The following is a 26241-nucleotide window of genomic DNA, read 5'->3' as shown; positions in this document are numbered from 1 at the left end:
AACGGCTGAGCTGGGGGGCAACAAGCAAACCCACCCCAGCCTGCCACCTCTCCCCGCGGTCCACTCCAGAGTAGAAGAGAGTCCAGCCCCTCTCGAGGAGATGGGTTCCAGAGCCCACGCTGTGCGTGGAGGCAAGCCCGACTATTTCTAGTCGATATCTCTCGACCTCCCGCACCAGCTCAGGCTCCTTTCCCCCCAGCGAGGTGACATTCCACCTCCCTAGAGCCAGCCTAAGCATCCGTGGATCGGGCCGCCGAGGTCTCCATCTTCGTCCGCCGCCCAATCCTCTTTGCACCGGTCCCTCACAGTTCCCCCTGCAGGTGGTGGGCCCACTGGGAGATGGTCTCGCGTCTCTCGTTCGGGCTTGGCCCGGCCTGGTTCCGCGAGGAGCAACCCGGCCACCAGGCGCTCTCAGACGAGTCCCGACCCCAGGCCTGTCTCCAGGGTGGGACCCCGGCTCCACCTTACCGGGCGACGTCACGTGCCTTGATTCTGTAGTTGTCATGAGGGATTCTCGAACCGCTCTTTGTCCCACAAAAGCACAGGAAGAAAATGCCAGCTCCATGTAAAGAGCACCCTGCAGGGACTCGAACTAGAACCAAGGCAACAGTGCTGAAAACCGCACCACCTCAAAGATGTGTTGAAGTAAATTTACTGCAGTAGCAAATTGTCACACTGAAAACTTTAAAAAAAGGCAACCTTTAATTTCAGTACATGTGTTCCATGAACCATTTGACTATTTTGACCATTGGTCCAGAAGCCTTGGTTCTCTGTTATGCTCTCATCTCTTCCACTCTGCTCACAGGTTTTTCTATGGGGTTGGATCCAGGGACCAAGATTCAGAAAACCATTGTCAGTTTATTACATCTACAACTGCAAGTTAAAACTCTACAATGCAATGTGAAAGACATTTATCAACAACACCAAAAAATGCAACTGGCTTATCTGGCTCATCTGGGATGGACACCAGCAAAGTGGAAACGTGTGTTGTGGTCTGATGAGTCCACATTTCAAATATTGTTGGAAATCATGGATATCGTGTCCTCCGGGCCAAAGAGAAAAAGGACTATCCAGATTGTTATCAGTCCAAAGTTCAAAAGCCAACATCTGTGATGGTATGGGGGTGTGTTAGGCCAAGAATGAGTAACTTGCCCATTAATGATGAAAAGTACATACAGTTTTGGAGCAACATATGCTGCCATCCTTGCAATGTCTATTTCAGGGATGTCTCTGCTTGCTTTCAAGACAATGCCAATCCACATTCTGCACGTTACAACAGCGTGGCTTCACAGTGAAAGAGTGCAGGTACTAGACTGGCCTGCCTGCAGTCCAGACCTGTCTCCCATTGAAAATGTGTGGCACATTATGAAGCGCACAATACGATAACGGAGACCCCGGATTGTTGAGCTACTAAAGTTGTGCATCAAGAAAGAATGGGAAAGGATTCCACCATCAAACCTTCAACAATGAGTGTCCTCAGTTCCCAAATGCTTATTGAGTGTTGTTAAAAGGAAAGGTGATGTAACACAGTGGTAAATATGTCCCTATCTCAGCTTTCTTGCAACATGCTGCAAGCATCAAATTCAAAATGAGTGAATATTTGAAGAAAAAAAAAACTATAACGTTTATCAGTTTGAAAACTAAATATCTTGTCTTTGTTGTGCATTTAATTGCTTATAGGTTGAACAATGATTTGCAAATCATTGTATTGTGTTTTTATTTACAAATTACACAACATCCCAACTTCATTGTAATTGGGGTTGTATATATCCCGGTATTACAAAGAGCTCATGATGCAATGCACTCTAACAAGGTTTCCAGGGCGTTCGGAGGAGAAAGAGATCCACACCATCATTAACCCTTAGCACCATATTTAACAGTGGGCATAAGATTTCCACATATTCATTTTTCGCTTTTTCTTTTTTTTTTTTTTTTTGCCAGACCTACCTTAAGCGCTAGTCAAGTCTCAGTTGAACAAACCATGCATTTTTAGTTAGCTGAAGCATTAGCCAGTTCCACACATTTACATTTTATTGACAGGACAGGAAAATACTTCTTGGCATATCTTCCAAATAACTGATGGGCTTGTAGATAGTGTCCAATAGTTGACTTCTTACCTGTCGCCTCACTGTGTCTGGTATCAGGATAAATATAGATCATTTTTCAGCTTTGTTTGTCACAGTTTTAGTTATCTTAAACGTTTTCATTGTTGGACTGGTGGAAAATTGAGGCAAGTAGCTATCTCTTACTTGTAAACCTCAACACAGTTCCGACTTACTTCAGTTGCATGTTCTCTTGTTTTTCCCATTTTGATGTGAAATAGGTCTTTGTGTCACATCATATTTATACGCCAGGGAAACAGGAAGTCATGATTTACTAAGTATATGTTACTGCAAAATCTGACAAACATAAAAATCTAAAATTTTAATCAAAATGCTTCAGTTCTATTTGTTTTATAGAAACTGCTAGGTGTTCCAATAAGGGAGAAACACACTCATGACTTTTGCCAGCTCATTGTTTAACATATGAGTGTTGAAGGTTCTGTAGAAATAACCGAAATTGCAAAACATTCCCATTCTAACTGCAGACAATTGTAAGTAAGGGAATGTGTGGTTTTTTCGGGTAAGCATGCTGATGAGAGGTTTCTGCTAGTTGTTACAAAGAGATCTTCCCTCTATAGCAATGTACTAAAGGGTTTCTCCAGCCATTCCAGGTGAACTAAAGTGGTTAGTAGCCAGTAACAGAGAGATCCCTTCAGTGAGCTGTGGTCAAAGTTGGAAGAGCTACAAAGATTCTTGAATTATGCCTTAAAACCACATATTTAACCACCAGAATTATACAGTATCCAAAATGTAAGGGAACATAGGCAAACAGATAAAAAAAGTTGCAATTTCACAGTTTGCACAGTAGCTGGCAGCTTTCCTTTAGTTCTGCTTTCAGTGGTGCTACCCAGTCCCACCAGAAATAGAAAGCTACTTCCCAGTAGTTGTGGTTCACCACAACCCATAGGATGTTGGAATGCAATCCCTTCTTGTTGTAGTTGAGACAGGCCTGCCTTGATGAAAGCAATAAGGGAAGTGTATTTTGCCACCACTTTTTCTATATACCCTTAAAAATAAAATTGTTTTGGTTTGTATTTTTTCCTTACTTTAAAGCTTTCAATTAAATTTGAACCATTAAAAAGGCTTTTTGTGATTAATAATATGGAATAATGAAGCAACTAAATACTAGCTAAATCCAACTTATCTATCTTGCTTAAAATGTATCTGTGTTACTGAATAAAATTTGTCCCCAGGTGCTTTCTTGCACATCTGCATTACTCCCGATGCCAGGGGGCACCATTTTTAACAGATCCATTGTTTTCTATGAATAAAACTATATTGCCAGAAGTATGAGCTCACCCATCCAAATTCAATGAATTTAGGTGTTTTAATTGTTTGCATGGTCACAGGTGTATAAACTATAACTTGTCTCCTTAATTCAAATCAAAGGAACTCCTAATACTTAGGCTTACGAAGACAATTTAGACCATTTCATGCTCCCAACTTTGTGCGAAGGATGAGCTCTTACTGTTCCAACATGACATAGCAAGATCCATGAAGACTTGGGCGAGTGATTTTGGTGTGGAAGAGCTTTACTGAGCTGCACAGAGTCCTGACCTCAACCAGACAGAACAGCTTTGAATAAATTAGAATGGAGACTGCAAGGCATTCTCATCCAACATTAGTGAGTGATCTCACAATTGTGTTTGAATTGTAAAAAAAAAAACAACACACTCCTAAACCTGGAAAGCCTTCCAAGAAGAGCTGAAGCTGTTTTCTCTGCAAAGGGTTGAACCAACATTGTGTGGATTTAGAATGGGATGTCACTGAAGTTCATATGTAAGTGAAGGCAAACAAGAGAATACTTTGGCAATAATTTGTACCCTGCTTTATACTATTTTTGCTAAATATAAAACTATATATAGTTTATATAAAAAGAAAACAATGACCACTTTCTTCCTTAATTTGCATCTGCATATTTGTTGAGATTTCACATCTCATCTCAGGGGATTAGTTTATGTTTTCCAAGGAATAAAACAACTGCATTTTGGGGCCTTTTTTTTAATCCCTACTAAAATCAGAACTATTGGTCGCTGTCACCTTTAATCACTACTTCTGCCACCTATATCTGTCAATTCCATGAGTTGGGCCTTCAGAAAAATAAAAATATGCATGAGAGTTGGGACCTTCTTGCAAACAAAATGGAATACAATTTAACCTTTAGATTACAAAACCAGTCAAGATTTAACTTGGATTCAGTGAGTTAGGGTAAAAAAGTTGATAAGTTTGAACTATGTTGGTTTGAACTGTATGAACTGTATGAGAGTGCCTAAAATAATAAAGTGTTCAAAAGTGTTGTGTTTTACACAGGCTGGTCCTTTAGTAGGTGCTCTCCAGTCCCACCTTTGAACGCCATTTGAGGGCAAATGTCCCTTTGTCAGGAAGCCTGTAAACAGCAGACACAGCAAAGATGGATGAGAAAAGTGCTAAAGCAAAAATAGATGAATCAAAGAAGGGGAGAGGCCAGCCGAGTAGGAGAGGATAGGAAGCACGGGGGGTGATCGGATGAGGAATGGCGGATGGTCTTTCTTTTGATCCGTCATTGACTGATGCTTCATTCAGTGTGTTGACTGAGACCACCTGGGGGACTCTGGGGGAGGCTCTGTGTTTGTTTATTGGCCCTCGGGGGGAGGGGATTGGTATCATTGGGCCATAGATGGCTGTCAGCTCCACGGCCTTCCACATTGGGTTGATGGAAGGAATCCAATGGCTCACTTCCACAGAGTGTCAGTGTCTCAGGGGTTCTCACTGGACCTGCTGTGTGATTTCAATGATGAAAAACAGCTTTCATTACACAGATATTGGAGAAGCCAAACAAGGGGATCTTTTGTGTCTCGAGTCTCATTCTGGTATTGTTGCCAATGAAATTAATAGTGAAGTGGGGGGAAATTAATCCACACCTCTGTTAAATGAATGCTTATGCCCTGCTTTCTCTTTCCCTTGAAAACAAGAGGCCTTGTGTAGTTCACTTGTGTGTTTCTTTAATGGTTTATTTATCTCTCTCTACCACTACCAGCCTCCATCATTCAGCTGATAGGGTGGTAATTCCCAAATGAGAAGCCCATCCCCCCATGTGTCTTCTTGTTTTCATCCTCAGCTGTGCCTATCCACCAAATCCTGTTCAACACCTGGGTGAGTATTTTTGTGGAAGACTCTCTCAGACCTCATATAAAGGTTATCACTGGCTGAATATGGCTTTTGTGACCAGAAGTGAAAAAAATCAGACTGTAAATAAAAATAATGGGAGAATTGTCCTTTGGTTCTCTCTTTTTCTGTCTCTCCCTCCATCCCTCTGTGGGTTTCAAACATAGCAAAGTTAAATACGATCATATTATCTCAAGATTGACTTTTCAGGGACACCGTCCCAGTGTGGCATGGAAACAGCACGGCCTTGATCAACTCTGTGCGTCATATGGAGAGTGGCTTAGATAAGATGCTGGCCCTGAGAATTCAGAATATTATCAGAGATAAAGAAAAATGTAGATGGTGCGATGCAGAGATAGGAGAAAGGAAAACTTTTGAGGTTTGTTAACTTGGGAAATGAAAGAAGAGACAAGAAGTTGTGATTCTGCAGAGAAAAAAGAAAAAAAAAACATGTAATTGGTTGTGTGGATGTATTGGTATGATATCCCATAAAAAAACTAGAAACCCTCCTTAATTAATTTGGCCAGGTACAAGATGCTCCAATGCACAGTGTTCCTGTGTTGTTCCAGCAAACTATTTAGCAACATTAGTAACTGTCATGCTTGTTTCTTCCTAAAGAATTTCCTGGAAAAATGATTGTGTAATTTTCCACAGAGGCATAACACCACATTCCAAGATATCTTTTTTTTAGAAGTGGATTTTCTACCTTTAGTTTTACATAAAACAAAGACACAACAGTATTTTCCAGATAACAGTGAAATAATACTAAACAAGGGTAAGTTCTCTATTGCTGCCACTGCTGTACTAACTGTGTACTCCTCAAACTGCCCACCTTCATTTTCAAAGTAAAAAGAGGGTAAATGCAAGAAGTTCGTTTGATATCATAAGAAAGCCAAAGGCATCACAAACAGAAATCTGTATTTCCATATGCGTCAACAATGTTACACTTTTGAGATTTTTATTTATAAGAAGAAATCTGAAAATCATGTGTCCTTTTTGTTCCCTTCACAATTATGAACCTGTGGTTGTATTGTGACAAAACATGAAAAGCTTCACGAAATATGAATTATTTTGCAAGTTGCTGTACTTCAACTGGAGAAGTTATGTAAAAGGTGTAAAAATGCATCTTTCAGTAGGAAACACCTTTAGTAGGAAATGGCAAATTTGTTCTTCTATGAATTAAAAGAGCTGTGATCTGTTGGGCACCAGTAGAATGTTTGATATATTCTTGTAGCAAGGTTTGAGCAATGTTTTTCTGCCTTAAGAGATTTTTTCCTATTTCCAAAATTTGTTCTCCCCCATCTTTTTATTTAGCAAAAACCCCCGTTTTTTTCAACTGGAACAAATATGATGATGTGTTACATCAGCAGTCTTTGATTTAATGCTTAGGTTGTTTGAACATTTCTTTTAACAACATTGAAAAATTTTACTATTTGCTACTCTTGACTTTAAAATTTTGACTTGTTTATTTTTTAAAGAATAGCTAAACCTGGAATCAACTTTTTCTGCAGATAAACTGTACAAATCAGACCTTAGGGTGCTATCTTTATGTTACTGTGCAAATTTTGACATTTTTATGTAAACTTATTTTATTCTGCAATATTTGGCCTAAAACCGTCATAGTGCTGACCTCTTTGGGTTGAACGGTGGTTGCTGCAGTAAAATTTTCCTGGTGGTTACAGACAGAACAGCTAGGTCAATATCTACATCACAGCCCTGCATTTCAGTTTAAAACGATTTCACTGAGACACACGCCCCTTTGCCAAGTCTGGAGTTAGAGTTGAGGCATGGTGAGCACCTTGAGCCAGCGGCTCGAACTGATAAGGTTCAGGCTCGCTGAGGTCCACAATGCTCCCTCAACCTCCAGTGATGTGCGGGGGTGAAAATCCTCCACCTCAAATGATTTATCCATGGTGAATCTACCAGTGTTGCTCTGGTCTCTCTCTATGTTTCAATACGTCAAATTGAGCTATCTCCCACTTTCCCTCCTCCTCCTGACCACACCCTGCTTAACCCCCTCTGCTCATCCTCACACCTGGCCATGCTCCTCCGTGTCTCTTGGCACTGCTCACTTTAGAGGCATTTTTCAAAATTTGTTTGAAGGCGGGGTTACCTTTTACATCAGGTTTATATATACCTGTATTGGTATGGTCAATAGTCAGAATGGTGTCGTAACAGCCAAAACTGTTCACCTAGAAATAAACACTTAAAACCATTTAAATAATGTTGACTCAGATATTCTTGGAAGTAGCTTGACTTTGTGTCAAGAAGCAATTTCTGTGATGATTGGACATTGGCAGAAATTGTTTGTTTGTTTGAAAATAACAAGACCAAAGTATCACCGATGCCATACTTAACAGTTTTCATGGATGCTGTTCACCTTTTGTTTACATCAGACCTACGTTAAGTGTTTATTGCTGGAAATCCTCATTTTAGTCTCCTCTGACCAAAGCACACGGTTTCACTCAATTCAAAGTTATCATAGACAAAACATTTACTTTTTGCTGGTATGCTTCTTAAACTATTGGTTGATATATATATAGCATCTAATGGTTGGAGACTTGGTAACCCTAAAATCCCAATCCTTAGTGCAGATTGCTAACAGCTAGCTTTGAGGATTTTTTCACCTGCTTTGACATCCTTTCCTCTGTGTGTGTTGGCAAGATCAAATTGGGTCCCGATCCAGCCTTGTTTATCACAGTTCTGATACTTTTTAATTATTGCTATAACTCTAGGTTAGATCAACACACATCTACTTCTGCATCTATCTAAGACAACTAGTAGAATTAAATAAATCCTAAATTGGTAGCATTGGGCATTAAAATAAAATCATCACAAAATGTTACAGCATCTGAGTTTCCTCAGTTTCTTTTGACAGTAATCTTGTCGGCTTAGGTAAAAATACATAATAAAATAAAGACTGTTACTGTAACAGATAAAGGAATGGCAAGCACTAATCAACTTCATCAGCCAGTTTATTTTACTGTGTAAACAAGCAACAGTGAAGCGATCAAGAGGTAATACTGCCGTCAGTGGACAAAATAATTCCCATGGCTCCGGAAAGAAAATGCCAAAATGTTCTTTGATATCTACTTACAAGCTGACACAAGCAAAGGTTTTATCCAAATATTTCAAATTGATAAGTATACTTTAAATTTGTCAAATGTCTGTCTAATATAATTCAATGTCAGCTATGACAAAGGTCTGAGACCAGGATTAAAATCTCTTATCTCTTAAGTTGTCCAAGCTGGACTTTATTTCAACCTCTGCTTGGGGAAAATCCAAAATAATATCAAAATAATATTGCAAGTTTTTATTTAAGCTCCCTAATCTCTGCACCACTGTGTCTCCACCCATTATTCTTTCTCTATGTTGGGCACAAGAAAACCCCACTGCTGTAAGGCATGCAAGCAGATCACTGACATTCAGCAGCCAAGAAAGCAGATGTTGTTGCCTTCTAAGGAACTTGTGGCTGTCCGCAGGTTGTGTGCTGTGTCCACTGACCACATCCATCACTTTGAAGCATAAAGTAGGGAGGGAAACAGACTCTGAAATGCCTCTCGTACTGTACTTTTCGTGACGGTCTCACTGAGTGTGGTTGCTTTCAAGGGATAGCATACTTAGGAGTTTCCAAATTTAAGACCCTGACATCATAACCTTAGCTCAAAGTTTTCTAAATATATCGTACTATGCAAGACTCTTCAATCAAGGTTTATTTTTTACTACTACCGAGAGAGAAGTAGCCTTCCTTGGAAAATTTCTTATTGTCTCAGTCAAAAGTTCTTCTTTTCCCTTGCTCCTAATTTTCAGAAGGGTGTTGTTTTTGCTGTCCATTTGTTGAGTCACTTTGTACACACTTTAAACATGAAAAGTACTTAACTCAAGACATAAGTCAGACTTGCAAGTACATATAAGCAAAGCCAAAAAACCAAAACTAAATTATCTTGTCTAATTTGTTTTATTTTTCAAATTAATGACAAATGACAAAAATACGGTTTGACAAGTAGGGTGATTCCTAAAAAGAGTAAAGAAGTAGGCAAACACTTGGCATACCATATCTTTGCATTGTGTGCAATACATCCATAATTGTTTCAAGGAAACTAAACAAGCAAGAGATAAAAAAAAAATGTGGTTAGACCAAAACAAATATGTTTAAAGTAGTTGAACGGGGTAAGAATTAGGAAAAAATCCAGCAAAGACCTAGAACAGAACAGGGACCATACTAAATTTGATCCATTTCGAACCTCATGAGAAATAGGACTTCAAGACTTTAGTTTTATTTTTCAGAAAGGAAAACTGAAAGTAAAACCTTTGGCAACCCAAACTACGCATGGATTACCTGGTCTGAAAAGCAAAGCCAGTAGGCTGTAGGGTGCCCACTGCACACCATGCACCTTAGCACATTCTGAACTCCCTTCACTTGGTTAACATAATACTAATGGTTGACTGTGGAATGTTTGTTAGCTAGGAAATTTTATAACTGGACCTATTGTACAGGCGCAATCCTAACTTAGTACCATGAAGGAATACCCTGTGCTCCTGGAAGCAACTCATTCTTTCACAAATATTTGTAGAAACAGTATTTTTTATATACACCTGCAACCATGGAATTGAAACACCTGAAATCAATTAAATCAATAATTGGATGAGAGAGTGAATGCTTATGGAAGTGTATTTTGTATATTATTAATGTTCGCACTATTTGGATCATTGGTTTGCTTCCTGTTTTCCATCCAAACAATAATAACGAAATGAGGGCTGACTCAGGACAGGTAATGTAGTACAGAACATGTTTGTTAAAGTACTTCACTCTCTTCCACGTCACTCACTTTGATTGTTACTTTGATGATGCCGGCAGGGCGGCAATAAATCTGCTGGAACACTGATGTAATGAAAAGCTATACCTGTGCTTGAGAAAACATGTTCACCGGCAGAGACACACCCTGAGCTGACCTGCAGCTGTAAACACACGCCCAACACCACCTGCGAACTGTGAATCACACAGAGTGGGCGGAGCCAGAGAAGAGCGTGAGCTCATCCTGTTGGTTCGTGCACCTCCTCGCTGTTTTTTTTATTATTATTTAAACCTCTTCAGTCTATTATTTCTGTTTCTCCCTCTTTAACTCACCTCATCTATTCTCTCTGTGGGTCAATGTGTGTTATTCTTTTCCTTTACCCTGTCTTTATTGTGGCTGCCTCTCTATCATCAGTTACAGGAAGGGGTGTGTGAGCATGGTTGTGTTTTTTTTTTCACTTAATGCCCAGGTAAACGAATGGCCTGTGTGTGTGTGTGTGTGTGTGTGTGTGTGTGTGTGTGTGTGTGTTCATATTGGTAGCGATTACAGTTAAAGCAGCCAGCGTGAGAAACAGGAGATGGACAAGAAGCGTGAGAACGCTACCTGGAAAACAGCTGGGAATGTCTTCAGAATAAGCTGACCATGCACACACTCATCCACACCAAGTGAGGGATAGGAGCTTCACACAAATATTCTCACGCATGCCGGATCAGATCCAGTTGGGACTTCATTATCAAAAATCAGAACTAATATCAGTAACGCCAAAACTTGCCTTCTTTTAATGCACAACATTTAGTTTTTTGTCTTAGGCTCTTTTTGTAAACTATAGCACCACACCACATTTCTCAGAAATTACCAGATGCATTTATTGTTTACTGTAGCTTTATACTGGCTTGTAATGAAATGCAGAGAGGAAGATACAACAATGTAAACATGTTCCAGAGCTCCAGCTGGAGAATCGCGTGTGTGTTATTGTTAAGCAAAAAAAGAGAAGAGAGAGATAACTGTTAGCCACTGACTCATAACTAGGAAGTGGTATTTAAACAGATATCGTTACTGGAGATTAATCAGTCAAATAGACATAAAGAGCATTTCTCAGCTCACTGAATGAGTTCTGTGTCAATATTTGTTAAATATGATGGGGCCTTAACAGTCCAGCGGCTATCATGCTGCATTTGTGCACAGAGACAAAGAGGCTCGGTGTTTCGCTAAATTAGTCAGCCTGCTCAAAAAGTTTCACATTTTGTCATGTTAGAACCATAAAGTAACATACGAATATGCTTTGATCTGAACCATTCAATTGTCATCGTGCTGCTGGAAGATGAACTGTACTGTATTTTGCCGAGTCTAAAAGATTTTCTCCAAAGATTACTCTTTATTTAACTCCATCCCTCTTCCCATAAACTCTGTCCTGCTCTCCTGTAACTGCTGATAAAAAGTTTCCCCATAGCATGATGCTGCCACCACCATGTTTCACCATATGGATGATGTGTTGTTGATGTACATGTAGGCCAAAACCTTCATGTTTTTGTCTGACCAGAGAACCTTCTTCCATAGATAGATGGAAGTAGATTTGTGGACAGCACAACAAAGAGATAATGTCGCCACATTTTCATACCTGACCAGATGACGAACCTCCAGAGTTACCATGATTGCTGTTTTTGCATGTCATACTTTGTCTAGGTGAACATTAATTTCTTGGTAGATTTACAGTCATGTGTGGTTTACATGTACAGGGGTTGGACAATGAAACTGAAACAGCTGGTTTTAGACCACAATAATTTATTAGTATGGTGTAGGGCCTCCTTTTGCGGCTAATGCAGCGTCAACTCGTCTTGGGAATGACATATACAAGTCCTGCACAGTGGTCAGAAGGATTTTAAGCCATTCTTCTTGCAGGATAGTGGCCAGGTCACTATGTGATACGGGTGGAGGAAAACGTTTCCTGACTCGCTCCTCCAAAACACCCCAAAGTGGCTCAATAATATTTAGATCTGGTGACTGTGCAGGCCATGGGAGATGTTCAACTTCACTTTCATGTTCATCAAACCAATCTTTCACCAGTCTTGCTGTGTGTATTGGTGCATTGTCATCCTGATACATGGCACCGCCTTCAGGATATAATGTTTGAACCATTGGATGCACATGGTCCTCAAGAAGGGTTCGGTAGTCCTTGGCAGTGACGCGCCCATCTAGCACAAGTATTGGGCCAAGGGAATGCCATGATATGGCAGCCCAAACCATCACTGATCCACCCCCATGCTTCACTCTGGGCATGCAACAGTCTGGATGGTACGCTTCTTTCGGGCTTCTCCACACCGTAACTCTCCCGGATGTGGGGAAAACACTAAAGGTGGACTCATCAGAGAATACATGTTTCACATTGTCCACAGCCCAAGATGTGCGCTCCTTGCACCATTGAAACCGACATTTGGCATTGGCATGAGTGACCAAAGGTTTGGCTATAGCAGCCCGGCCGTGTATATTGACCCTGTGGAGCTCCCGACGGACAGTTCTGGTGGAAACAGGAGAGTTGAGGTGCACATTTAATTCTGCCATGATTTGGGCAGCCGTGGTTTTATATTTTTTGGATACAATCCGGGTTAGCACCCGAACATCCCTTTCAGACAGCTTCCTCTTGCGTCCACAGTTAATCCTGTTGGATGTGGTTCGTCCTTCTTGGTGGTATGCTGACATTACCCTGGATACCGTGGTTCTTGATACATCACAAAGACTTGCTGTTTTGGTCACAGATGCGCCAGCAAGACGTGCACCAACAATTTGTCCTCTTTTGAACTCTGGTATGTCACCCATAATGTTGTGTGCATTTCAATATTTTGAGCAAAACTGTGCTCTTACCCTGCTAATTGAATCTTCACACTCTGCTCTTACTGGTGCAATGTGCAATCAATGAAGACTGGCTACCATGCTGGTCCAATTTAGCCATGAAACCTCCCACACTAAAATGACAGGTGTTTCAGTTTCATTGTCCAACCCCTGTACATCAGAAATACAAACAAATATAAGACAGAAATGATCATTGAACAGAAAAAAGTAAAGAAAGAGGGGGGAATAGTAAATTTATTTAACTAAAGAAAATGTATTTGATGTTAAGTAAATAAAACTCGATATATTCTATTTTAGGTTAGCAAAAGGTCTGGTATGTGTGTGGTCAAAGACAAGAGTTATACAGCCTGATGGCCACAACAGAAAAGGTTTTCTTGTTGGGTTCAGTGGTGCATTTTAGTGGAATCCGTCCTTCGCTGAATGCACTCCTGTGATTGCCCAGCACATCTAAAACAGGTTGTGAAGAATTGTTTACTGTTGTTTCCTTGATAGCATCTTCATTTGTGACAGTGTAGTCAGAGACTCCCTCTCCACACACACAATATTACTTGCTTTTCTGATCAGTTTGTTCAGTCTGTTGGTGTCCACTTCCCACAATCTGCTGCCCCAGAATGAACAGCATACAGGATGTTACATTCCACCACAGACTCATAAAACATCCTGAACATCACCGAGCAGATGTTAAATCACCTCAGCTGCCTAGGAAAATAAAGACGCTGTGGCTCTTCATACAGAATATGTCTGTGTTTCTAGTAAAGTCAGAAATGTAGACACAGAGAGATAAACATTACTTAAATGTGACATCTGGTGTGTTCTCTACCTTTAAACAAAACCAGCAAATTGACAGAATGTACCTATATAAATAATTCAGAGTCTTTAGGGTGGCTCAGCATAATCACTTTATATTCTGGTCTCATAATTTATCATATAGGTTTGCCCTAAACTAAAAATCAGAAATTGATCAAACTGTATAAAGCACTCAAACCCTTTTCATACTCTCACATATGGATAAAGTGGAAGGTTGTGCTTAATATCAAAGGTTACAGGATTTTTAGGCCCATTTCAAGTTAGACCAGTTCCATCAATTGCAAGTCTAGTCCGTGAAGCAAAGCAGCCAAAGGCTATCACTCTACCACCACCATCTCTGACTGTGGCTATGGTGTTCTTTTTTCTGAAATGCTGTCTTAGTGTAACACCACATACAACAGGACGCACACCTTCCAAAATGTTCTCTTTTGTCTTTTTAGTCCACAGAATATTTGTCAAATGTGATCAAGATTTTTTGTCAATTGTGAGACCGGTCCCTTTTATTGTTGAATCATGAACAATAACCCTAAGACAAGTGAGATTAGCAGTGCTGTAGATGTTATTCTTGCATCTTTTGTGACCCTCTGGAGTTTTTGATGTTGCCTTGGAGTAATTTTGGCACATCAGCCACTTCTGGGAATATTCACTATTGTTCCTTTCTTTCTTTTTAAGTGCAGAATGGCTTATGGTAGCTTTTTGGAGCCCCAAAGCTTGAAAGGGCCTCTGTAATCCTTTTTAGACTGCAAGATCTCTGACAGATTCTAATGATTGTTTGATTCTACAGGTCAGATAGTAACTGGACCAGGCTGCAGCTGGTGAAACTAAGCTCAGCTTTTCAGAAGTTAAGGTTAATCACAGTTAACTCATAATCTAACAAGGCTGATAGTTACTTTGTTACATAGGGCCAGGTTGGTTTGGGTAACTTTTTTCCTTCATTAATGAAATTATTATTGAAAAGCTGCCTTTGGTATTCATTTTGGTTAACTTTTTCTAATATAAAAAATGTTTTATGTTCTGAAACAGTTTAGTATGAGAAAAAAGCAAAACCAGAAGGAATATGTGATGCACACAACTATACAAAAATATTGTTGGCTATTAGTGGTCACTCAAGACAGCTAAAGGCTATCTGTTTTGATTGGCCAGTGGGGGTGGAAAGTGGGGTTTGCAGGGATGTGGAGCGTTACATCAACAAATGACCACATGGCCTGCTTGTTTTTAAAAACACACACACACTGATACACTCAGCTGCTAATGTGGTGTCCTAGACAGCTTTTCCGGAAGCGTACCATTTCCTTTGGAACCACTGTAGGTCCCTGTCCATAAGTTGGATGACTCCCTGGGGGCCCTAGGCTACTTTATGCTTCTCATGTGGACCTCTCTATTCTTACAACGACCCCAACCCACCCCCACAAACCCCAGATAACACATATGCTCACTTGGGTAAGTGGATAAAGAGACTCACGCACACAAACGGTATTCACACATGATGAAGTTCAATGGGTTCACATTTTCGTACTGAAATTACAATTTGCATGGCCTTATCATGAATGCTTTTGTTTGACTTTAAGGTAAGGTACCCCATATCTTCCATATTTGACTCAGTCAACATAAAGCATTGAAAATATCACCCTATCAGCAAACAAGAAAAAGATGACCTGCAACTTATTTTCTACCCCATTTTTTGTTTTGATGAGAAGAACTAGACTTTACTTAAACATTAGCAGCAACAATTAATTCACAGTGATGTGATGCTTGTTTTACAACCAATATTTTCCTTTTTACTCTGAAGGATTTTGCACTTTCATTAGCCCTCTATCTCTGCTTCTGGGACATCTGACTAATGTATAACATCCACCCCGAGGCTGTCTTTCCATACCTTCTGCACTGTCAGTCATCCGGCACAACTCTGTAGCTCAACCTGTCTTTTTCCAGCTGTTCCAAACAACCCCTCCACAAGCGCTCCCACACTTCAAGGACAAATGTGTAATTTTCAACCCCAGTACAATGCCTTGCAAAAATATTCATACGCCTTTTGAACTTTTTGAACATGTTAGAGCTACATTTGTTTTTAGAAAGTGGACAAAGATAAATACAGGACAATCCTGGACGGAAACCGGTTTGAGGCTGAAGAAGAATTGCGACTCGTGCGGACGATAACCTTCCAGCAAGACAACGAATTTGGACGTACAGCCAGAACTACAATGGAATGGTTTAGTCAAAGCCTATTGATGTGTTAGAATGGTCCAGTCAAAGTCAAAACCTTAATGCAACCGAGAATCTGTAGCAAGACTTGAAAATCTATATTCACAGATGCTCCCTCCTCCATATAGCTGAGTTTAAGCTTTTTTTGCAAAAAAGAATGGGCAACATTTTCTGTCTCATTTGTCTTTAAATGTCCAAAACTGGTAGAGATAAACCGATAAACTGTAATCGCAATGAAATGTGGTTTTACAAAATATTAACGCCACTATTTGCAGATTTTTATGTGTAAAAACTAAAATAAAATTAGAAACCATGTATTATTTTTCTTCCTCTTCCACTTCGCAATTATGTTCTTCTTTTGGTTGGTCTGAATATAAAATAATTAATATGAATATATTTAATTTTGTAGTTTTTATCTGGCAATGTGAAAATGTTCAAGATTAATACTTCAGGAAGTGTATGTGTACAAAAACCTGGAACCTCATCTGCCATTCAAGCAAAGCGATGCAGGATTAGAAGATCCGATTCTCACTATTAATATGCTTTTTTTCAATTAGTAAATCTGGACGAATGAATGATCTCAAAGCATATGGCAGAGGGTGACATTATATTGTGTTATCAGTATTGTATTTAATCCCTCCCTGGCTGTTCCAACATGCTGGTGTAATTGGTGAGGCTGGGGGTGGGGACAACCAAGCACAAAAACAATAACAATGCTAATGCTGCAGCTAACGCTTACATGAGCTCTACTCTCACTTTTTAAAGCTCTGTTTTTTACTAGAGGTAGAAAAGAAGATGTACTCAGACTCTATTCCATATAAGTTATTTTCAATGGAACAGGAAATGTACCAGACATCTTCTCTGACAAGTTTACAATTTTATGAGTAAAACAATTTGATCTTTGTTGTGCAGTCATGAGCAAAAGAGCACAAACTAGTCTTTATTTTTTTAAATATTATTTATTGCATGTATCTATAAAGAATCAATACAATCTAAAGCAATAAGCTAAGTTTAAATTATAATTTCTTAGTAGAATCATGATGTGCATGTTATGAAATATTTACAATGAAGACACAGCAAGGGAAGCCACAGCCCATGTCGTAACCTTTTATGATGCTGAATAAAAACATTCTCCAAAATGCAAAACACTGCTCAAAACATCCAAAATATTTCATTAGCAAAAAGAAAAAGAGAAAGAAAAGCCAAAAAATTTTCCATTTCAAAATTGGAGGACAAAATTTGTACAAACGGCAAACATTTTTGATTTAAACCTTTAAAAACATTAGTAACATTATTCCGACATTTGGTTTATCTCTGTAAACTAATTTTCAAAACGTGTAATTATTGCATAGATGCCATGTGTGTTGTACCTAAGTATCAAGAAGTAATTGTGTCAAGTATTAATAATTTCTTTAAATTTTTTTCATTTTATCATTTTTCAGAATTACAGCATTAGAAAATGTCCTTATAGTGGCATCCATTTTGCAAGGCTATCCCAATGACAGTAAAAAAAAAAAAAAAATCAAAAGCCAAACCTTGTTGGTTAGCATATAACTTAATTAGTGCTTTTGTTGTATCAGAAAAAGTTCAAACACACTATGTACAGTACAAACATATTATTTAACTTAACACCTGTGACATTTTCTCAGCATTTGCTCAGATGTAATTCTCTGTAACACCGCACTATTTACAGAATATAGGCGAAGGTTAGGTACCTGTGAGTTCAGATAAATAAGAAGATGCTTCCTTGGTTTATCTCTTTCGTTCGGCGAGTATAAGTATGATGGTTCCCAGTGATTAGATCTGGATGTTGCGTTGTTGGAGCCTGTGTTCCCAGCCCCAGAACACAGCACGTACTACATTCAGCGTGTCTTGTGTTACAATCTGGAAAGTTTGTAAATGCAGGACCGTGCAGAGAAGGCTAATCAGAGGGCCGGGCCCTGCGGTACCACGAGGTGTGTGTGCCACATTGCTTTGGTGGTGGAGCTCTGCAATGAGGCATCAGGTGAGGGAAAAATACTATAGGCTGTTTAAATCGCTCGCAAACATTCATTCTCCTGTCCCTTGTCCTGACTTGGCATGGGCCGGTTACCGGCATCAAGGTTTCAAAACGTTTAGCTTGTAAAACTGCTCTAATTTTCTCTAGTTGTTTGACGAAGTTAAGAGTTAAAGAGCTGCGCCCACCACTCCTCTCCCAGCAACTGCTGGTCAGCAGGCTGAGGAAAGGGTATAACATTTTCCCTCATTCACAAGACAGACAAATTTAGCTGTTTGAAAATATTTCTGGGTGGCAAAAACGAGGACAGACATGATGTGGAAATCACAAGAGCGTCCATTATTCTTGTTAAGGTAAAAATATTTTACTAGCTAAAACAGCGTAGCTAACCAAACAGACATAATTAACCCGATTACCAATAACTATGTTCTTCAGAATAAGACCTTAAAAAAGATAGCAAATTATATCACGTTTTTGCTGTAATGTTTTGCTTAGATTTGTGTCAAAAATAAATAAATATTAAACATAACACTATTACAAGAGTAATTAATATATGCTTCTGTTTAAATAACAGCGGGAGTGTTTTAAACTTTTGTTTAAGATTTCTGTGTGAATACCTCCGTACTGTGAAACTGTGGCATTTTTCCTCAAAGTTACAATGACATTAGAATCTCGTACAAGCCCATGCCTAGTCCAGGTGGATCATAGCTTCCTGCAGGATGACTCAGGCAGGCAGACACAGATGTGATGCTCACTGCCTGCGCCTGTGGTACTCCTAAGGTCCTCCTGGTATTATTTTTTTGTGTGTGTGAAAACACCATGTGAAGGATAATAATAAATATATTACTCTGGAATTTGAATACATATTTTTTAGTCATACATGTGGCAAGATAAGAAACTTAATCTCAGAGAGGCTGGCTCTGATGAACATTCAGTCAGGTAAATTGATTGGGTAAATCTTTTATACTGTGTACTTAACGGTCCAAACTAAAATGATCCATCAGAATGAGGCTGATGGCTTGAGTAAGGCTTTGGATTGATGTCTTTTTTTTTTTTTTTTGCATTTTACTTTAACATTCACCTCTGAAAATAAATATTTTATATATATTTCTACTGTTTGACTCGGTGTTGAGGTAGGCTTTTTTTTTTCTTGTGTAAGCAAACATTACCTTTGACTTTTAAATATGCTCACAAATGCCGTCTCTTTTTGCAGCAGAACCCTGTATACAAATTCTCACAACCGTTTCATTTAATACATACATACACCATAGATAAATAAATAAATACATGTTATCCGTATTCATGAAAGTTTTCTTTGCATGTAGTTGTGTAAGCATTCTCTCCAGGTTTGGTTCACAGGTTTTCAGGTGAGAAAAATCTGACAACTACTTGGCTGAAGCCAAAATAAAACCAGATTCCAAGTCTGGAAATGGAATAGACTATAACAGGTAATGATCTAATGATATACTGCAGAAGAGTTTGAAGGCCTAAGAACAGAGATAGTTACCCATCTAGTGTTAGAGTTTCATATTCTGTTAGAGTTCTTTGTCTAGCACTACAGCAGCAATGGCACCTGGATGTTTGGGTGCAGAGAAAAAAGGAGAGGGAGGATTTAGGTCAAGGGTCAAGGGTCAAATGTCCGTGTTTCCATGGTTCTGGCTGTCCCAAAGACCCCCAAAGAGGGCAGCAAAGAGGTGAAGGGACGTCAGCTGTCCAGCTGTTGCAGTGGTGACCTTGTCATCTGGATGCAGCAGAGTTAGATTTTCACAGAAAAGGGAGGAAGTAGAGGAGCAGAGGTGGGAAGCCCCATCAGTCTTCATTCTGAAAGAAGAAGTGAAAAAAATAAGACTTTATGGAACCAGATTTCTTACCACTAAAAACAGATTATTTTAGACATGCATTCAGTATTATTTGTAACGGAGAATGGAAGAAAAAGTCCACAATGGGAAAATGTTAGGGCTCTGTTTCCTGTGTAGCAGTGTAGACTCTGCAAAGAAACAATATTCTTGCATCCCACTTGGCTTGTGTGATAGACACCTCAAAAAACACTGGAACCATTCAGGTGTTTTGTAATGAGTTTGTCAGCATCAAAACGTTCAATTTGGATTTGGTGAACTGCTTCAAAGAAAAAAAACCTCAGTTTATGAGTTTTTTTTTTTACTACAAGTGGTCAGGTTTCAGACCCATTAGAAACATCTGAAATCACCCTACAGATGGACTCAGTGTTGTGTCACCTCCTTCTACAAACGCCTGCGCCTTCTGTAGGAGGATAGCAGATGCTAGAGTTTGAATGTGAGATGCAATTTCTAGGCTCTTCGGTGGAATTAAAGCTTAAAAAACTCAAAAAATGTGTTTTGGGTGCTTGGATATCATACCATCCAAGGTAAACGATTATATGATGGAGGTAGGCTAAAAGGTTTACAGCATTCACTCAAATTGTATTGTCTTTAGCACCACACTATTTATAGTATATAGGCGAAGGTTAAGTACCTATGAGTTCAGATAAATAAGAAGATGTTTCCCTTGGTTTATCTCTTCCATTCAGCGTGTATATGGGTGGTGGTTTCCATTGAGTGCATCTACCAGACTTTTTTTGCATTAATGTCAATGATTGTAATGCTAAAAATCAGGAGACAGAAGATATTATAGTTTAACTTGCCTGCCACTGCATCCAAGCACCCACAACTCACAAAACACATTTGTTTGCTTATTCTATGCTTTTATGTCATCAAACACCCCAGATTTTTACTTCGACTACCAAGGGTTTACATTCCCCCAAAAGAGGGCCAACCAGGGCAAATTACCAAGATGTTTGAATCCATTTATAGGACACTACAAACCAGATGTTAACTTTAGCATCATCGGTGGCTAACAGGCAAATAATTCAAAAGTGGTGGATGTTTCTTCAGTCATTTTTTTTAAACATAATTTGAGGTTTATTAAATCTATACCTATTTGAGAAAACACAGAAATAGGATGTCTGGTATTAGGACGATGTAATAATAAGAAAAGCAAAGAAATCTCAAAATATACACAAGTCAAACCTGGGCTGAATTATTTTACATGGATTTAGGTTTCTTTACACCACAGGTAGTGATTTTCCAATTTGTCTTTCTAAAACAAAAGTATACATTTTGTTTTGCTTGTTTTCCTGATATTAATAAATCCAATATCATCTACTCTCTCCACCTCTCTAATTTGAAGTTGTTAATGTCACTATTTCAATGTTTTTTGTTTTTTTCGTTTAATAATCACTTTAAAATAAGTATGCTGCATGCAGTCAGGCCTTAATGCCGCCACTTTATTACCAAGTAAGCAGCAGTTGATCTTCAAGGGATTTGCTTTTGTGGGTGTTGTATATTCCTCAGCTGGGACACGCTGAAGTGACAGGTGCTTTCATGGCAGGGGGAAAAAACAGCGTGGCATTTAGCACTATGCAGCCGAAACATGGCAAGACTCTCCTTGTTAAAAAAGGGAAAATACCTACACTTTACCTCTACAAAACACTTCATCTGTTTGTCACACTCAGACAAAGTTGTGTTTCCAAATACCCTGAGAGCAGAGTGTTTGCCATCTAGCTTTTCTCTCAGTGGAAAGCTGTGCTGACCTTATGCCCATGTGTACATGTTTGTGAGGTTTCATTTGTATGCAGGACTATCAGATAGAAGCGGAAGTCTTGGCTGGCTGACACAAACACACTCACGCAGAGATAGCGGCTGCATTTCTTCTCTCATTCACTGCCTCCTCTGCTTCTTCCTGGCCGTGAAGAACAAGAACTGTTTTCACAAAGCTGGATGTGATCGCCATTCTCTAAAACAAACGTTTCATTCAGAATCTGTATACCACTGTATACCACCCTTCACCCTTTCTCACCATAAACATACAACCAACACACTTCTGTTCCCTATCCTGCGCTATATACTCTGCCCTGAAGGAAAAAGCTGATAGTAATGTTAGTTCTACAGAGAAAAAGCACAAGGAAGCTGCTCAGGGGGGTGTCCGGGATGCAAAACTATGGACTTGGAAAAAGCTCGTTTGAATAACCGGATAATTGATTTTACTCCTGAGGCCACCTGTGCTGGCGGACAGAGGAAAACAGACAGAGTGGGGTGGGAAGCAGTGGAAAAACCACAGTAACAATGATCCTGACAGAGGGGAAAGGGAATGCAGTGAGGTCATGGGACTCGGAGACCATACCACGCGTGTGTGTGTGTGTGTGTGTGTGTGTGTGCGTTTGTGTGTGTGTGTGTGGGTGTGTGAGGGGATGGGCCAGTCAGCAGCCTGTAGAGGCAAGCACTTGGGTGAGAATGACTGAGATCTGCTGGGAAGTAGGACTGAATTACCTTAACAACTTAAATCAGCAACCAGGTGTGGCCATGAAAACAAACTGATACATCTTCTCCTACTTCTTTTTTTAACTTCCTTCTAAGAACAATAATTGCAAAGACGGGGATTGGACAAACAGGGCGCTTTTCAAACCCGAGAAGATTGTAGCGAAGAAAAGGGTAGGCAGAAAGGTTTGGGGAAGGGGCGTGTTACTGGGAGGAGGGGACTGGAAATCCAGCAGGGGGAATGAACCCAGTAGCCTCTACCCCTCCTCCTTTTTAAAAGCACATGCATGCACGCCCCCACCTCTCCCTGCTACTAAAAACCCACGCCCCCCTATGCCCTACCTGCCCACTCACACCAACGCAGACACACAAAAGCTCTGTTCATTATTTATTTAGTTCACTCAAGCTAAAATTAGCCTCCTGCTCCATTCAGAGACACACAGTTATGTATCTGCAGCCTCCTCTCTGCGTCTTCACTCTATGTTTGCTGATGAATTGCCAGTTTATGTCACCATCTGTCGAAAAAACCGAGCATTTGAAGACGGAATGGACAGGTCTGCTTTGTTTACATTCTTGAACCCGGTCGGCTCCTCCATGATCTACAGGCCAAACAAACACCGCCTGACACTGCTGACCTCCAAACCCTCCGCCTCACCAACAAAACAAAAACAAAGGCAAAAGAGTCTATCGTCCCACTCTAATTCACATGAAAGTGGAGATGTACTAATCAACATGCCCAAATCTGAATTTTTTTCCTGTTAAACAAATGCATAAAAACTAAGTATTGGACAATAAACAGCGTTTACTTTGATGTACGTTATGCATAAATGGGAATAATTGTCCATCACTTTTTGTTGAGTTCACAACTTCTCCGTAAAGCACATTTTTATTCTTCTTTTATCAGGTATTGAAAATCTGTCCAAAATCAGAATCGGAAAGTCAGACCTTAAAAGAAAACTGGAAATCAGTAGTGGCAAAGCAAAGTTTGTTTGGATTATGTTTTTGCTAAAGTTTCCTATGGTTTAAAGTTCTCGTACTGGTAGCCTTCCACTTCATCCGGGACCGGGTCGCGGGGGCAGCAGAGTCAGCAGAGACGCCCAGACGTCCCTCTCCCCAGACACCTCCTCCAGCTCCTCCGGGGGGAGCCCAAGGCGTTCCCAGGCCAGCTGAGAGACATAGTCCCTCCAGTGTTTCCTGGGCCGTCCCCTGGGCCTCCTCCCGATGGGACATGCCTGGAACACCTCCCGAGAAAGGCGTCCAGGAGGCATCCGGTATAGATGCCCGAGCCACCTCAACTGGCTCCTCAATGTGGAGGAGTAGCGGCTCTACTCTGAGCCCCTCCCGGATGGCTGAGCTCCTCACCCTATCTCTAAGGGAGTGCTCGGCCACCATACGGAGGAAGCTCATTTCAGCCGCTTGTATCCGGGATCTTGTTCTTTCGGTCATGACCCAAAGTTCATGGCCATAGGTGAGGGTAGGAACGTAGACGGACCGGTAAATCGAGAGCTTCGCTTTTCGGCTCAGCTCCCTCTTCACCACAACAGACCGGCACAGCGCCCCCATTACTGCGGCAGCCGCACCGATCCGTCTGTCGATCTCCCGCTCCATTCTTCCCTCACTCGTGAACAATACCCCGAGATACTTAAACTCCTCCACTTGAGGCAGGAACTCCCCTCCAACCTGAAGAGGACAAGCCACCCTTTTCCGGTCGAGAACCATGGCCTCAGACAGAGACTGGATGGCCCCTAATAAAGGGCCCCCGATTCCATACTCCTGGAGCACCCCCACAGGGCATCACAATGCCCTGGTTTAAAGTTCTGGTTTTTTAAAAATGCCAGAAGTGTTGGGTTGATGGGAGTTGTCTCCAACTGTACAGAGTAGCGCAGCTACCTTCACCCATTCTTTGCTGCACATTGCTGGTCAGTAAACTAAAACAAAAATGAAAATTCATTAGTTTGCAAATATTTCCACATCCTGAAAGCCAAGGCACTCATAGTGTGGAAACTAAAAGTGCACCACCGATCATGTCTTAAGTAACGATGTTTTTAAGCTCCATTTGGCAAGCTAAAAGAGCAATGTCAGTTAAGCAGCTGCCTGCGGTGCTACATAAGCCTGGCTGATAATCCAGTTAATATCTGGTTGTTTTATTATGCACTATAAAGACCCTAACTCCAATATAATATTCAACATTTTATATACTTTATATGCAGTAGTTTTTATATTTTGTCTGTTTAAAATAAAAGCAGTTAGATCAAACTGTACATTTTTGGTTTAAATACAGATTTTTTTATGCAAGATTAGCATAGCCTAAGAATCTTATACAAGCCGATGTATAGTTTGGAGAAAACGAATTAAAGGTAGAAACCCCTACCAGCTGAAATGAGATAACACTTAGTTGTTTGGCTTAATGCAATTACCTAATCCATCAATCAATTCTCACAGGAACAGCTGCTTTAATTTTAATTCAGGTGTCTAAAATAATGGATGTGACAGCTCCATTCACTACCAAAACATGCAACTGGCAGAAGGCCTGTCCTCAGACAGAAAGTTGGACGCGACTTCAGGGACATACCTGTTCAAAAAAGTCCAATATGCGTGCAGCCCCTGCAGGGGATCTCCCTCACCTGGCATGTGTTAGTATACAGGACGAATATGTTGATTGTCTACTCGCATCAAACATGCAGAGCTGCCGTCTCTGCTTCACCTTTCCAGAAACAAGCTAGCGAACAATGCCTAATCCTGAAGTGAATGTAATCCGTTTTACCTCCAAGCTAAATTGAGGATACGTGAGGTTAACTTTGTTTTGATCTCGCGCTGGAACATCCCGCCCTACTTTGCTCAAAGAGTTATGTATCAGAGACGCTGCCTAAGTGTGTATGAAGGGGCAGGGGGTGTTCGGGACAGGTGAGGATGCATACAACACCGTGTCCTAAAAATGAGCCCCACATAACATGAAGGAAACGAGACTGAAGCAGGATGATTTGCTAATTTTCAATTGTCAGAGAGTTGTCTATAAAAAAACTAAACAATCAGAGAATGCAGTCAATAAACAACAACAAGCACCTAAGTGCAGTGGATGTAGAGAAGGTGCATTTTTGTGTGAGTAAAAATAGGGTGAGTCGAATCACATGGTTTCTAAAAAACAGAAACCAGGGTCTTGGAGAGAGATGACAAGAAGAAATGGGGAAAGGAGGCGGCGGACGGACATAAGGAGAGAGAGGGGGAAGGGTTTTGGGCTGGCTTCTTGAAACTGCTTGACCACACCCCACCTCCCCTCTCTCTCTCTCTCTCTATCACACATACACACACTCACATACACACACACACACCCTCTCTGTTGTTGTGGTGGCAGATGGTGGCCAGTCACTGCCGTATTGTCACTCTCCTCGGAGGGGCCAGATAACCAGTGAGTACTGCTTGGCGGGGCAGGTGCAGAAACCCCTGACCCCACCGCACCCCCACTACCCACCATCTGCTGATAGCTGTATATGTACGCACATGGAGGTGGCACACAAAGTCAGAACGTGTGACTGGTGGGTGTGTGTATTTTTGGGGAGAGGGGGTGGGAGAGCAGTCTGGGCCCACAAATGGAGACTGTGAGTCAGTTTTCCCCTCCGTCTACAACCGTGCAGGACTGTTTTTATTCAAAGAGACAAATGTTGAGTAAAAGAAGACAGGAAAATTGGGGATAAAAATGAATGACAGAAGAATCATGAAGAAGGTAGTCTAAAAAGGGGTCAAAGTCTAAAAAGATGTTGAAATGCCAGATAAGCCTCCCTTTACCTTTACCGACCAAAACATAGATGTTTAACTGAGTGGATTCCTCTTAATCCTTCTAACACAACACCATCTGACACAGGCGAGGAAATAACAAAAGCTGTGTTCCCATCAGAGTTTACTTCAGGGCATTAGGAAAAACTGGCAAAGCAGTCTAAATTTGACTGAAAAACTTCTCTACATTGTCAAAGCATGTTTTTACGTGTCCTTCAGGCAGATTTTGTCTCTTGAAAAAGAGC

The 26241-nt window shown here is 40.5% G+C and overlaps 1 protein-coding gene and 1 long non-coding RNA gene across 3 annotated transcripts in view; one reads left to right on the top strand and one right to left on the bottom strand.

The window, feature by feature from the left end:
* Positions 1–26241, top strand: part of LOC124871252 — a 75115-nt gene that overhangs the window by 22582 nt on the left and 26292 nt on the right. The window lies entirely within an intron of this gene.
* The window catches only part of irs2b (insulin receptor substrate 2b), a 108855-nt gene that overhangs the window by 75449 nt on the left and 7165 nt on the right, over positions 1–26241 (bottom strand). The window contains exon 2 of one of the 2 annotated variants that reach the window (XM_047370413.1): positions 16838–19715. The exons of the other annotated variant lie outside the window; for it this stretch is intronic. Coding sequence (XP_047226369.1) covers positions 19711–19715 — 5 coding nt within the window. The 3' untranslated portion in view covers positions 16838–19710. Of the gene's footprint in view, positions 1–16837; positions 19716–26241 lie in introns of those variants that run through there. 2 annotated transcript variants of the gene reach the window in all.

This window comes from Girardinichthys multiradiatus, chromosome 7, assembly GCF_021462225.1.
Source record: "Girardinichthys multiradiatus isolate DD_20200921_A chromosome 7, DD_fGirMul_XY1, whole genome shotgun sequence".
In the NCBI taxonomy this organism is placed as follows: Eukaryota; Metazoa; Chordata; class Actinopteri; order Cyprinodontiformes; family Goodeidae; genus Girardinichthys; species Girardinichthys multiradiatus.
The sequence above is the reverse complement of the archived record's forward strand: the minus strand, read 5'-3'. Positions and strand labels throughout refer to the sequence as shown.